The 12722-nt window shown below is 42.5% G+C and overlaps 1 protein-coding gene across 1 annotated transcript in view; it reads right to left on the bottom strand.

The window, feature by feature from the left end:
* Positions 1 to 4237: 4237 nt before the first annotated feature.
* The window catches only part of Tsc22d2 (TSC22 domain family member 2), a 50579-nt gene continuing 42094 nt past the window's right edge, over positions 4238 to 12722 (bottom strand). Inside the window, exons 3-4 of the mRNA XM_020156335.2 lie at positions 11733 to 11784; positions 4238 to 10894 (exon numbers count right to left, since the gene is read on the bottom strand). Coding sequence (XP_020011924.1) covers positions 10634 to 10894; positions 11733 to 11784 — 313 coding nt within the window. The 3' untranslated portion in view covers positions 4238 to 10633. The remainder of the gene's footprint in view (positions 10895 to 11732; positions 11785 to 12722) is intronic.

Genomic DNA, 12722 nt, shown 5'->3' with positions numbered 1-12722 from the left:
TGGAGATTTAATGAGTGTTTACTCTGTTTAGGAAAATAGAGCTGTCCTTCAGCTCAAGCGACGCAGCAATGTTGACTTTTTCTTAGATGCAGTAGGGAGAAAACCCCATTCCTTGAAGAAAGGGATTAAATATTACTTTTCCTACACTTTCTTAAGGTCAGGACTTTATCTATGAAAAGCAGCACAGTGGTGTTTGTCACCTGCATTCAGCAGCTGGCGTTCAGTCTTTTCTCATTGAGGGTTAGAACGATGAATACCAGTGTACTTGTCTTGGGCTGCTGTTTGTCCATCCTAATCAGAATTGCTAAATGATAGGATTCAAAAACTTGCTACATGCTATCATTTGGTGTGCTGATAATCGGATAAAGGACTTTGTCATGCAAAAAAGCTTTTTTATTAGAACTGTTCAATGAGCTTAAGAAAATACACATTTCTTATTTTTTCACTTTATTAGCATATATGTTTTATTAGCATGGATGGGGGGTTTGTTATGACATTGTACATTGGTTAGGTTACCCCCTCCGTCTCTCCCCAACCACTTAAAGCAATTACAAGAGGTTTTATCGTTCCATTTCCTTTATGTATATGAAGACCACCAACCCCATTCCTTCATCTAAATAAACCACCAGTGCCCATCTGCTGAGTTCAGAAAACTGAAGTCCATCTGGATGGAGACTAACCTTACTTCCTCCCAAGGAAGGCATTCTGTCTTATGCTGTCCTCGTTTTGCCCATTCAATAAATGTCATTTATTCAACTCAGACCCACCTCAAGGAGATCAAATAGAACTATAATGAGGAACAGGCCGGGTTCAGCTTCTGTTCCAGAAAAGGAGTTTTGTATTCTGTGACCTCTAACCCGCTTAAACTCCACGGGGAGGGAAATGTGGCCTGGAGTCCAATTCTGTCACTGGCCACGTCTGAAACCTTGCATGGACCACAAGCTGTCTGGATTCTCTGAACCTGGTTCCAAACCCATCAGATGAGGAAACCCTTGCTTCCCTAAGCCTTCTAGAGCCGTCTCGGTCTAGAGAGGTAAGGGGGAAATAGGTTTGGTCAGGTTAACGCCGTGAAATGCACGCATGTTATTTGGGGAAGGCAGCTGGCCTCGTGTGGCTGAGCTGAGTCGTCATCCTTGCTACATCCAGGGCCCAGTCTTTCTGCAGAGACTCTGGGCATAAAGTGCTGAGAGGAGCTCTGGTGGAGCGGCTGGGAAGAGAGAGCATGGCTTTAGCCAGATGCCCAGAGGAGGTGAGGGGCCTATGTCCTTACCATGGGTGGCATCCCCGTTCCGTGACTTACGTGCGTTATTCTGCTTGAGCGTCACCATGAGCCTGTGACCTACACTGGCCAGAAAAGGAAGAGTCAATCAATGACGAGACAGGTGTGACTCGGCTCTTGCTCACTCATTCTTTCAGTAAGAGGACGAGGTGCCAGGAGAGGCAAGAGTGAGCACAGAAGTCCCTGCTCTCACCGAACACACCTCGGAAGGGGACCTGGCGGAGGTTTCCCAGCTAGCAGGGGCAATTCTCACTAACTTCAACCACTTTAGGGTCTGGCATCCTTCTGCCCAGGACCCTGATCCCCCAGCCCTGGCGTCCCCAGCCCTGGCGTCCCCTGCCTGGGCTGGCAGTCTCGGGCATCTGGGGGTAGAAGCCGTGTTTAAGGGCTTTTTCCTCCCGGGTGTGATCCTAAGAAGGCAACCTCCGGAAGGCTTCAGATGAGTCACTCATCACTCCTCACGGCCATTACCTCATGCTGAGCTGGAGGGTTCGGGAAGTCAGGGCAGTGACGAGCCAAGACTCACAGGTTTGGAACTTGAAGCCGCCGGAGCAGGGGCTGGCTGTCACTGCCACCAGTGCCAGGTCTCCCGCCACTTGTTCGCTCTCTAGAGAACACACAGGGCTGTCTTCAAGACGGGGGCTCCTTCCAGTTGTTCCCAGCGAGCGCTTTAGCAAGACTAGGGTAGGAGGGAAGGGGAGAGGGGAGGAGGGGGACGGTGCTGGCTGGAGAACTGGTTACGGGGGGCCAGGCATAGCTAGGTTCAGGGGTCAGCCACCTCGATTCTCAAGCAACGTCCCAACACTAAAGCCTTTCCTCGTGTCCAAAAGGATGAAACTGGTCTTCATGGAACGCCAAGGCCTAGGAGCCAGTGCTCTTGAGCCACTGTTCCCTTGCTTAGAAAGTGTTGCAAGGGCTGGGCAGTAGAGCCCTGCCTGGCAAGCTTGGGAGGTCCCGAGTTCAAACCCCAGCACTGCCAAATAGCCATAATGTCGCCTGTGCTAGTGGTACCCACCCGTGCTGTGTGTCTCAGGAAGCTTTCTGGCTTGTGAGCTTGTGAGGCAGTGTGTGTGTGTCCCCTCACTTCGGGGGAAAGTGAGCAACAGAAGCCCAGGACTCCTGGGCTCCTCAGGACGACTTGACTTGCTCTTCTCTGGCTATTGCTGCTTCTTTTGGATCAGGGGCGATTCTGCCCAGATGTGGGCTTCCTAGCCCCATCCCCACCCGGCACTCTTGACTCAGAAGTCATCCCTGACTCAGCAGCACACAGACAAGTCTTCAAGCTGTTGCCTCCTATCATCAGTTGTTTGCTTTTTAAAAACTTCCTAGCTTCTCCCCACAAGCCCTGTTAGTTCAGTGCCCCAAATCAACTCCCCTCCTTCTTCCTAGAGTGAAACATCAGAGCACGTCTTCCTTAATCACTGCGTTAATTTCATTCCTTTGTAGGTACTCAATTAATTATTTTGAAAACTGGAAATAAAAGGAAAGAGGTCTCTGCTTTTCTTACATTAGCTACAACAAGGCAACCAAAGTGACAAGAACAATTGTCTCCCTAGAGCAGTGTCACTAATGAGTGAGAGGAATAATGTATTAGGTAACAATTATCAATGCTGCCAACATCACAAGGTAGAGGTGACCAGGCATGATGTGACAGGAGTTTATACTACCACTCATGAATTAAGTTTGACAAAATATAAACCTCAATCTGCTTAAGGTTCGAGATCCCCTAGGAAACCCAGAAGGCGAAAGACTACAGGAAGGCCGCCAGGACACGCAGACTTCAGGAGAAGCTGAGGCAAACCACCCACACTGTGAACGAATTCCAAGGGAAGAGAGTTGAACGCAGAGCCTACAGCTTGAAGCAGACTCAGGGGCATGTCAACCAGTTACAAGGCATGGCCCTCACTTTGATCCAAACTCATACACCACCAAAATATCTGACAAGCTGGGTGCCATGGCTCACACCTGTAATCCTAGCTACTCAGGAGGCAGAGATCAGGACTGCAGTTTGAAGCCAGCCCGGGCAAATAGTTCCCAAGACCCTAGCTCAAAAAAACCCATCACAAAAAAGGGGCTGGTGGAGTGGCTCAAGGCCTGAGTTCAAGCCCCAGTACTGCAAAACAAGAAAAAGAAAAAGAAAAAACCCTCTGCGACACGCACATTGCCCAGATTTTTAGTGACGTTAACCCAGAGGATATGATGGTAGCACCACGGACACTTTTAAAAGAACCCTTACCTTTTGAGATACATCTGAAATATATAGGAATGGAGTCTGTGATCATGGGTGTCCTTCAAGAGAATCCAGAGCCTCACGGGGGTCGTGGGTGGGAGTTTAGCACTGTGCAGGAGTACATGACAGTTTAAGCTGGGTGACAGGTGCACGGGAGTTCATCCTACTGTTGACTTTTGATATGACTTTCACAACTTCACGGTAAACTTGCAAGGGACCCTAAGAGAATGGAATTGGAATATCTAGCTTCCAAACCACAAAGGGTTAAAAAAACGACTCGCCGATTGAATGAGGTAGAAGGGAAAGTGCAAAGGCCACAGAAACATTCTAAGAGAAAATGCAGAAACTGATGGCAGAAGTACATCCAAATTTGCCAGAAATAAGTGGCGACAGATTAAATCTTATATCCATTAAGAGACAGATTGGGTGTAAATATAAAAAAAAAGAACCAACTATATACTTTTTACAAGAGAAACTCCTAAAAGATGAAAAGGAGTAAATGAAAGTGAAGAAAAATCGAGAAACAAACAGAAAACCGTCTCCTGTGCTGATCAAACACTAACAAGCACAAGTTAGACACCATGGCTCAGTAAGAACATCATTCAGTCCTTGGCCTGTGTAAACACGGATGTAAGGAAGCCAGAGGAAGCCAGAGAAGTGGAAAGCTGAAGGTGGGAAGCAGGGCGCCAGGGGAGATATCAGCAAAGACAAGAAGAAAACACCGTCTATTTAATTTTATTTTGAATTTATTAATTTGTCAATACACAAACAATACATGAATGCATATTCAAAAACATCAGACATTACAGTTAAAGCCAAATGCACGCCACCAAGCTACCTTTAACAGTTTGGTTATGTTTCCACACTCTTATTTCTAGGTACACGGGTAGGTACGCAGAGTGCCCCACACAGCAATCGTGGGAGCGCGTGTGTTCACGGCTACAGTATCTTCTGTATGCGCCACTGCCCTCGATCCCCCCAGCTACGGGCAAACGGAGCAATGGATCCCAGGGCCTCTCCGTATCAGCACAGGCAGGCGGGGCGCTATTCTCTCTCACTGGACCCTAAGACTTCATAAAGCCTGTCACATTCCATCCTCTTGGTGGGCACTTTGCTTCTCTCCAATTATAAAGCATTACGAGTGCTGGTTCTGTACAAGCTGCCATGTGCAATGTGTCTTTCTTTAGGGTTTATATTAAACGCGGAATTGTTGGGTGGCAGGGGACGTGAATTTTAAAATTCAGTGGAGAATAAGTTTAGAAATGTGTTTATAAGTGGCTGTGCCTGCTTGAGTGATCACCAGCAACTCGGGACTCCTGTTTCCACTTCTTCTTCATCTACATACTTAACGTTTGCCGCCGGAGCTGAGATTGTGTCTTGTGTTTTCCTGCTCGTTTTTTTGTATCTTGCTGAGGTTGCGTTTTCTCCTCACCATCTATTTGTAAAACTTTTTACTTAGATGCATGATCAGAACAATCAATTTCTAAAGAGACATGTGCCCCCAAAATAGAAGATTCATGCCAGTGAATATTCATTTTTCTGAGAAATCTGAATGAGTGGCTGCGCTGTGGCAATACTAACTGTTGACTAATTCTTTCTCTTCTGATGTGAAACGTCACTTCGATCGATTGATCGATTGGGAACAGGTGTATTTAGATGCTCAGTTCTATTAGATTTTTGCCATCCGGTACCTATTTCCTCACTTGGTTCACTGAATACAATGACTGGTCAGCCAACATAAACGTGCTACTTATGAGACAAGAGACGTGTAATTCATGGCACACGACTATTCTAGGTCAGTTAGGTCTACATCAGTTCCAATAGCTAAAAACTTGAGTATTAAAAGTGTGTAAACTTCTCTTCCGGACTCGTTCTGTTTTTGGGGGGACACTGCACAGGCTCAATGTCGAAGAAGGAGGCTACAGTTCCCTCCATTTCCAGAAATGTTATTTGGTGTTAAAGCTTTTTGGTGATTCAGTTATGCTGGGCAACTGCAAAGGGTTTTGCGTGGCATGGCAATATTCCTGCAGAGCTGTAAGACCCTGTCACTTCGCTAATGCTGAGGCCCCAAACCATGATGCCGACTGTGGACAGACGACATGGCGCTCCAGCCTTCCTGCTCACACAGCACAGCGAGCTCCTGAGGGCGCAAATCACGCCCGTCCGTCGTTCTATCCTCGAACAACCAGTAGAGGGTGCGGTGCCTGAACTGGGGTAGAATTGCATTGCATTTCAACAAGGTTTCTCTAAAAAAAAACAAAACAAAAACCAAGCTTCTCCAAAACTTCAGCTTGGGGGCGTTGCAGAATTATACAGATTTTTTTCTAGTCTGCTGCCTGATCAAATGATATGTTTTAGTTTTTAGCAGAAAAACTAGAACTAGACACTGACCTGGTATGTCATGCCCAAGTGTGGGGAAAACGCTCCTTTGCTGTCGGTGGGCTTCCTCGGGTGTCATCTGTCTGTGGATGTGTTGCTGGCCTGGGAAATGACGGCTAAGACTTGTGGTCTTTTGTATGGCAGCGGGCACTTGTCATCTGGACATACTGAAGGCAGAGGACTGAAACAAAAAGGTGACTTCAAGTGTGGCATTTATCTTGTTTTAAAATCTCATTTTTTTTCACGCCTTTTCCTTCCCTCTTCCCAAGGGATAACTATGGCTTCTGTAGGCGATGCCAGTTTGTAAACTTAGAAACTCCAGCCCCATGATACGATAGTGGAAAAACTCAGCAAACTGCTAATCTATCAGTTTCCCTGGTAAGGAGGAGAAATAAAGTCAATTCTCGATCTAGGTTGAACAAGTTCATTGACCAAGTGGACTGCACCAGTGAGAAATATCAGCTTCTTCCTTTGCGGTCACCAATCCCGAAATGCTGTCTTACTTTTTGACGGTTCCATTAAAAAAAAAAAAAGTGCATCTGTGAACTTTCACTTGCTTTTTGCATAGTACCTCACTTAGCAGTTTTTGCTTTAAATACAGCACTTCACAGCAGCTGTACTCACTAAGGAAAGTTACCGAAGCACCTGAAAATTAAGTAGTCCTCCACCTACTAAGGTGGCATGGAAGCATGAGTCAGGGATGTATTCTGGAATGTCGAAAAGGGGAAACGGGTGCAAATACATATTACAAAGCAGTAAACGATGAGTATTGCTAGAAAACAGGTGTCGATTATCAGGAGGCTCTAGATGGGGGGAAAGGCGCAGTTCTGCAATGAGCAGACTCACAGAGGACGGCCACTGGGCTCATCTATGCTGAAGCTCAGAAACCTACTGATTTGGGTTGTCAGTACCTGCAATGGGGCAGAACAAGGACTAGCTCTCAGGGAGAGGATTAAATTTAGTCTACCTTTTGGGATGAAGTTAAATTCCTTAAAGAGGCATAATGTGACGACCAGGCAATTCCCCTTTTTGTTAAACTTGGGGAATTCCTTTAGCAGTAAACAAAGATATTTGCGTCATAGATCCATGGCTGCTGGACATAAAACCAGACCGAAACTTTCAAGTATGTGTCGAGGTTTGCTGATTTATCTCGAAGGGCAGGAACAGCATGAGGTTGGGAGTGAAGCACTTGCTGAAAACAGAAAACTTCCAAGTCACACTTCCTTCGTGAGCGTCACAAGGCTGCCTGTGTCACTTGCTTTTCACCATTTCCCTTGTGGATTATGGAACTCCTCAAGTATTTCTCAGCTTCCAGCTTCAGTCCTCCAATCTACCCCCCACTTGCCACTGCGACAGGGTTGAGCACAATAGCCTACTCGTGAAATCGTTCAGGAAGCCATTCCTGCTTTCTTAGTAGATGTCACACTGCCAGCGTTGGTGGGCCAGTCACTGTCCCAGCGAATTCTGGGGCTTGGATATGACTTTAGATCTTTGAGTTTTCTTGTGCTTGGAATGCCCTTCCCCTTGGCTCTTGTGACCTTTAAGACGCAGATGTCACCGCTTAGGAAACTATCCTGAAGCCATCCCTGACTGTAGCTAAGTATTTCTTGTTACACTGTACCAGTTGGCTTGTTTATCTCCTTAAACTGTGACTCTTCAAGGCGGGGACTAGCCTTTTAGCAGGACTATTAAAAGTACAGCGCTTCATTTAACTTAACAATTGAAGTAACTTAATGTTAATACTTAATCCCAACTCCCTACTTGTCTGTTTTGTTGGGAAGCTGTATAGTCACATTGGAGCTGCCTAAAATGAATTTTCTTTGGGGAAAGTTAAATTGTAAACACTTCTTACCTACGATTTCCTGGTTGGCTGAATTACACCAACAGAAAGCTTATGTAGCACCTTGGTCTAGAGGAAACTCCAGTAAGACTAAGCTTCCAAACTGGATTTCAATTAGGTAACTGTAGCTATCTGGAGCAAGAGATCCTAAGTCTCCAAGGTAAAACTGAGTTCAAGGTCCTAAGCGATGTGACCAACTAAGGGTAGCCCGACATTTCCAACCACAAGAACGGCTTCCCCGCCTTCAGGTTGTTCCTCACTCTGGAGTGTGGGGTGTGTGCTTCACAGGAAGACATCTTTCCATGGCTTTTTTATTTTGAGGGGGCTTTTGGGGTAGTTTGGGTTTTAAGGGCAGAAGTGAGTAAATGGAGGATAGGCACAATAATTTTGCATTTTTGAACACTGCACCATGAATTGACATACGGCATTAAGCTGACTTTTCTTAATGTTTAAGGCTCTTGATAACACATTGCTGAATTGCGTTCTGGAGTCACAGCAAAGCCTGCCTTACTACAGTAAGACTTGCACTTAAGAGATGGAATAATTCGGTAAAAGTACTAATTTGCATTTCTTAGGTTTCTAGAGGTTGAACCTTTAGAAACCAATTTATTTTTTCTGTTAACTGTTTTCTTTTTGTATTTTTTAAATATAGTAGCAACTACTGTTAATTATTATTTTAAACTTTAACATATTAATCCTATCTTTGATGACTACTATCATACTTCGCTTACGAATTATATTTTCTATTCCCAGAATCAAAACCTATCTGTTCATGAAAACTGCCACTGGTTTTTCTGCGGTGCCAGGGATTGAACCCAAGGCCTGACGTATGCTGGGAAAGTGGTTTACCACTGGGTGCCTCCCCAGCCCTTTCTAGGGTTAGTTTCCAGCACTGTCAGGACGCACCCCAACAGCAAAGTTCCAGGGCCTGCCTCACCTGTGGCACTCCACGCTGAAGGTTACTCAAGTCCACATACTCAGCTCCTTTCAACTTTCCTAGCATCATTAGTTAGCATTCAGACTTTGCTCACTGAACCCTTATCCTGCAGCATTACAATATAAAATATTTGGCAATCCCACGTACACCTCAATTTTATGCCTTTAGTTTGTGGCTAGTCTATTCCAAACAGATAACCCTCTTTACACACAGAGAGCTCACTACTGCTTTTCTTTAACTCCTGACCAGCTGGCGGGCTACAGATACAATGCATGTTAATCTCTGCAGGCACCTTTCTGAATTCAAGTAAAAGTTTTGGTAGACAAGGATTTCTTACTATCATTAACATAGTAATATGAATATTGAGTACAAATATTGCTCAGCATTCTTCAAATAATTTTACTTTGAGAATTTAAGAACTATCATTAAGTCATTAATAACACAGGTTTCCATTTAAGGAATATTTTGAACTGTGAAAATACAAATCTAGTCAAATTTTGAACACATATAGAGCCAAATATTTCAACAAAACTGCAGTTTAATTTCAGAAAATGTGTTAAAATATAATTTATACATCAATTTCTGACATACACTTAATGTGTTAGTATCCACAAAATGATGCTTTCTCTTGAAACTGTATTTATGAAATGTACAATTTAATTTAAATACTCAGTATACACTGCACTTAATCTGCATGTTGCATTTATTAAATACATTAAAATCTGCAATGTAACAAAATGTTTTTTTGCATACGAAATTCAAAACACCATTTTAAATGAACAAAAGATGGCTCACTTCATTTTTGTTTTTGTACAACTAGTGCACTGTGCACTACTCAGCTCCACCACACGACCTCTTCGTTCTTTTTTTATTTGACGCTGTTCACAGACTAGTACATATCACAATAAGAGTGCTGGGTAAAACGTGAGGTACGAAAGGGTTCAAAGGTTATAGGTCATGCAGATCATGCTAGACAGCAAAGAAAATTGTGACCCAGAAAATACTAAATAAAATACATAAAGAATGTGCATTATTAAAAAAAACAAAACAAAACAAAACTCCATTACACAGCTTTGCTTCTTTGGTTACAAAGTAGGTTGAACAATTTCACAGCTTTTTATTCCCACCCAAAAAAAAAGTCATACGAAATGTTGAAAAGCAGAGGAATCGTGGCAATTTCTCTATAAGAAAGTAGAAACAAATGAACAAAGTTTTCTTCATCAAAATAGCCCAATTATTTATTATATCACAATAACTGGTGACTACCTGTACAGTTGCACTATGTTCTTCATCTTACACTATACAAAATTTACATTCGAGCTGGGTCTTTACTACTGAAAATAAATACCAAGGGTAAATTGCCATTAGTGTTAGAAATATGCCAGGATTCTTTTGTTCAATTATTGCCTAAACGTTTTACCTATTAGATGCAATCCTGTCTTCAATTCCTTTACTGATACTTATAATTATTCAAAAAAAATTAAAAAAGTTCTGTGACATTGTTCATGTACATTATGAAAATAGCAGCCCTGTAATAAATAAAACACAAATAAATGAAAACTTATGTAGGCAAATGTTACTGATATGGAAAGAAAAGTGGCTCTTTAGATGAACTGTTATTTATAATGAGAGGAAGGCTCAAGGTAAATCTATGGGCAACAGGAAACACAAGAGAGCCACCAAAACTCTTCAAGACCCTACCCAGGCAGACCTTGCTTTGCTCTGTAAACCCCTTCTTTCTACCATTCTCCTTGTGCACTGATGACAAGACAGGATACCCACTGTGCTGAGGACATCTCAGAGAGAGGAAAAGCTCTTGTAGGATGATTGTCTAATACTGAAAAGGCAAACACACAACCGAAGCGTGGCTACTTGCTTTCGTACAAAGTGGGAATTTAGAACACCAGTGGCACACAGGAAAGACTGCTGTCAGTCTTCTGCACTGCACTGAGCAGGCGTGAGAGGGCTTTAGGCTGAGGAGACATTCGGCTGCTGTGGAGGCTGTGCTGGCTGAGGAGGCTGTGCTATCGCTGCTTGCTGCTGAGAGGTGCTACTGGGGTTGGCCTGTTGGGCTGGGAGTTGGGATAACTGATCATTGTTGGAAAGAGATTTTAACAGTGCATTTTCTCGTTCAAGTAAAGAGTTTCTTTCAACTAATTCTTTTATTTGTTCCTTTAGAACTTCCACTTCTTCTCTTACTGCGTACATCAAATGGCTTTTCACCAGATCCTGTAAAAGACAAAACCAGGAACGTCAAAGTGAGTAAAGGGGTGCACTGTTGTTAGTTCTCCTGCCATCTCTGCCTGGTCTACGGGAGACGGGGTGGGAAAAAAATCTGGTGCAGTGAGCGCGGTTTCTTTTCAAAATTTAGAATCATTTCCAAAAATGTTCACTCCCTAAATTGCCAATTGTAAGCTTAGAATTTTTTTAAAAAGTCTGAAATCATATGCCTACATATGTTAGAGCAAGAGAACAAAGGAGTAATACTTCAATGGAAAACTATCTGACATGAAACTGGTCATAGCAGTACTTCGAGATTAAAGTGACATGTGATTTCCAATTTAAAATATTAGGATTTTTTTCTAATAGTTTGAGATAAATAGTCCTTATTTATAGCTTTATCTATACTTTCAATAAACTTGAATCAAAGTATTTTATAAAGTCTAAACAAAGTATCTTTAAGGGAACAAAAAAACTGATAGCAATATCAAGAACCAGAACCAAGTCTACTTATGAAAGCTTATTCAACAGTGCCTGGAAATAACCGAAGGATGAGGATGAAGACTTTGTGCTGAACACACTGCGTTTAACTGTGCACACCACTCTCCAGCGGCTCCACTCTAGGGCAATGCATGCTGCATGAGGTGTTGAAACAGGAGAAAGCTACTCCACTGTGCTTCTCGACTTACAAATTCTCAGTGTTCAACATTTTCAATTGATTCTCACTCTCAAAAATATAATTTTATCATCACTGGTTTAAAGAATGTAGGTGCTTGTGGTCTAGGCTTGATAAAAACAAAGTGTTTCACACAATCCATGAAATGAGGGACTAAAAACTTTTACTTACCATTGCTTGTTCTATTTTGTTGTCAATGGCTACAACACCTCCCCCAGATGCACTGGAAAAAATTAGAATATTTCATTATATTATTCTTAAAATTTTAACCTCCCTTCCAACTCTTTAAGATAATGTAAGACATGTGTTTTACTACAAACCAAACCTGAGCATTTAAAATAGTTTCTTAATTTGTAACTTCAATATTCAGAGCCCTGACTTTTAAAATGAGGGCCTCAGTAAATGGATGACTTTTAAAATCCTTTTGTGGTTCAACATTTACAATTTGCCTGATACACAGCTGCCTTACTCAGGAACTCTCTTCAGTACCCTCTCATTCTCCCTCAAACTTCATTAGCCACCTATCCATTCTAGTGCTTTTCCTGTGAAAATCACTGTGATTACTTATTGCATTAAACTCATATGATGATTTTCCTTCTACATGCTTTTATTTTAGTATCTGTTTTTTTAAATTTGTAGGAATGGGCTTTTAGAAAGGCTGGTTAAGAAGGAACTTAACATCTGGTACACCTACATGCTTTGATTGTAGGCTACTTGCTGGCAAAAGGCATGTGGTTTAGACGAGTTTGTCCTGAAAATAATTAGAAGTAGTCTAGCCAGTACAAACATCCCAAGTTCAAACATCACCTCAGCATTTGTACAATCACACAGAGGGTTAAGTAATTGTTCTCTTTGGTGGTTTATATCCCCCCATGTATGAAGCAGTAAGCAAGAATTTATATCCTCTGGTATTTTTAAATTTTGAAATAGCAACTAGATTTAAAAAAGAAAAATTACTCATACAGGAAAATCTGATACTTCATCAGTACAAAATAGGTCTTAAAACAATTTTTATACAAAATATCAGTAAATACTCTTCATAAAGTATACCCCACCTTAGAAGATTATGGAGCTAAAATGTCTGAGGCTATTTTACTTTACATGTGTGGCCCCTCAATGTTACAATGCTACATTAGATGGGGCTCAGAAATACCCTGACTG

This window comes from Castor canadensis, chromosome 17 (genome assembly GCF_047511655.1).
Source record: "Castor canadensis chromosome 17, mCasCan1.hap1v2, whole genome shotgun sequence".
Classification (NCBI taxonomy): Eukaryota; Metazoa; Chordata; class Mammalia; order Rodentia; family Castoridae; genus Castor; species Castor canadensis.
The sequence above is the reverse complement of the archived record's forward strand: the minus strand, read 5'-3'. Positions and strand labels throughout refer to the sequence as shown.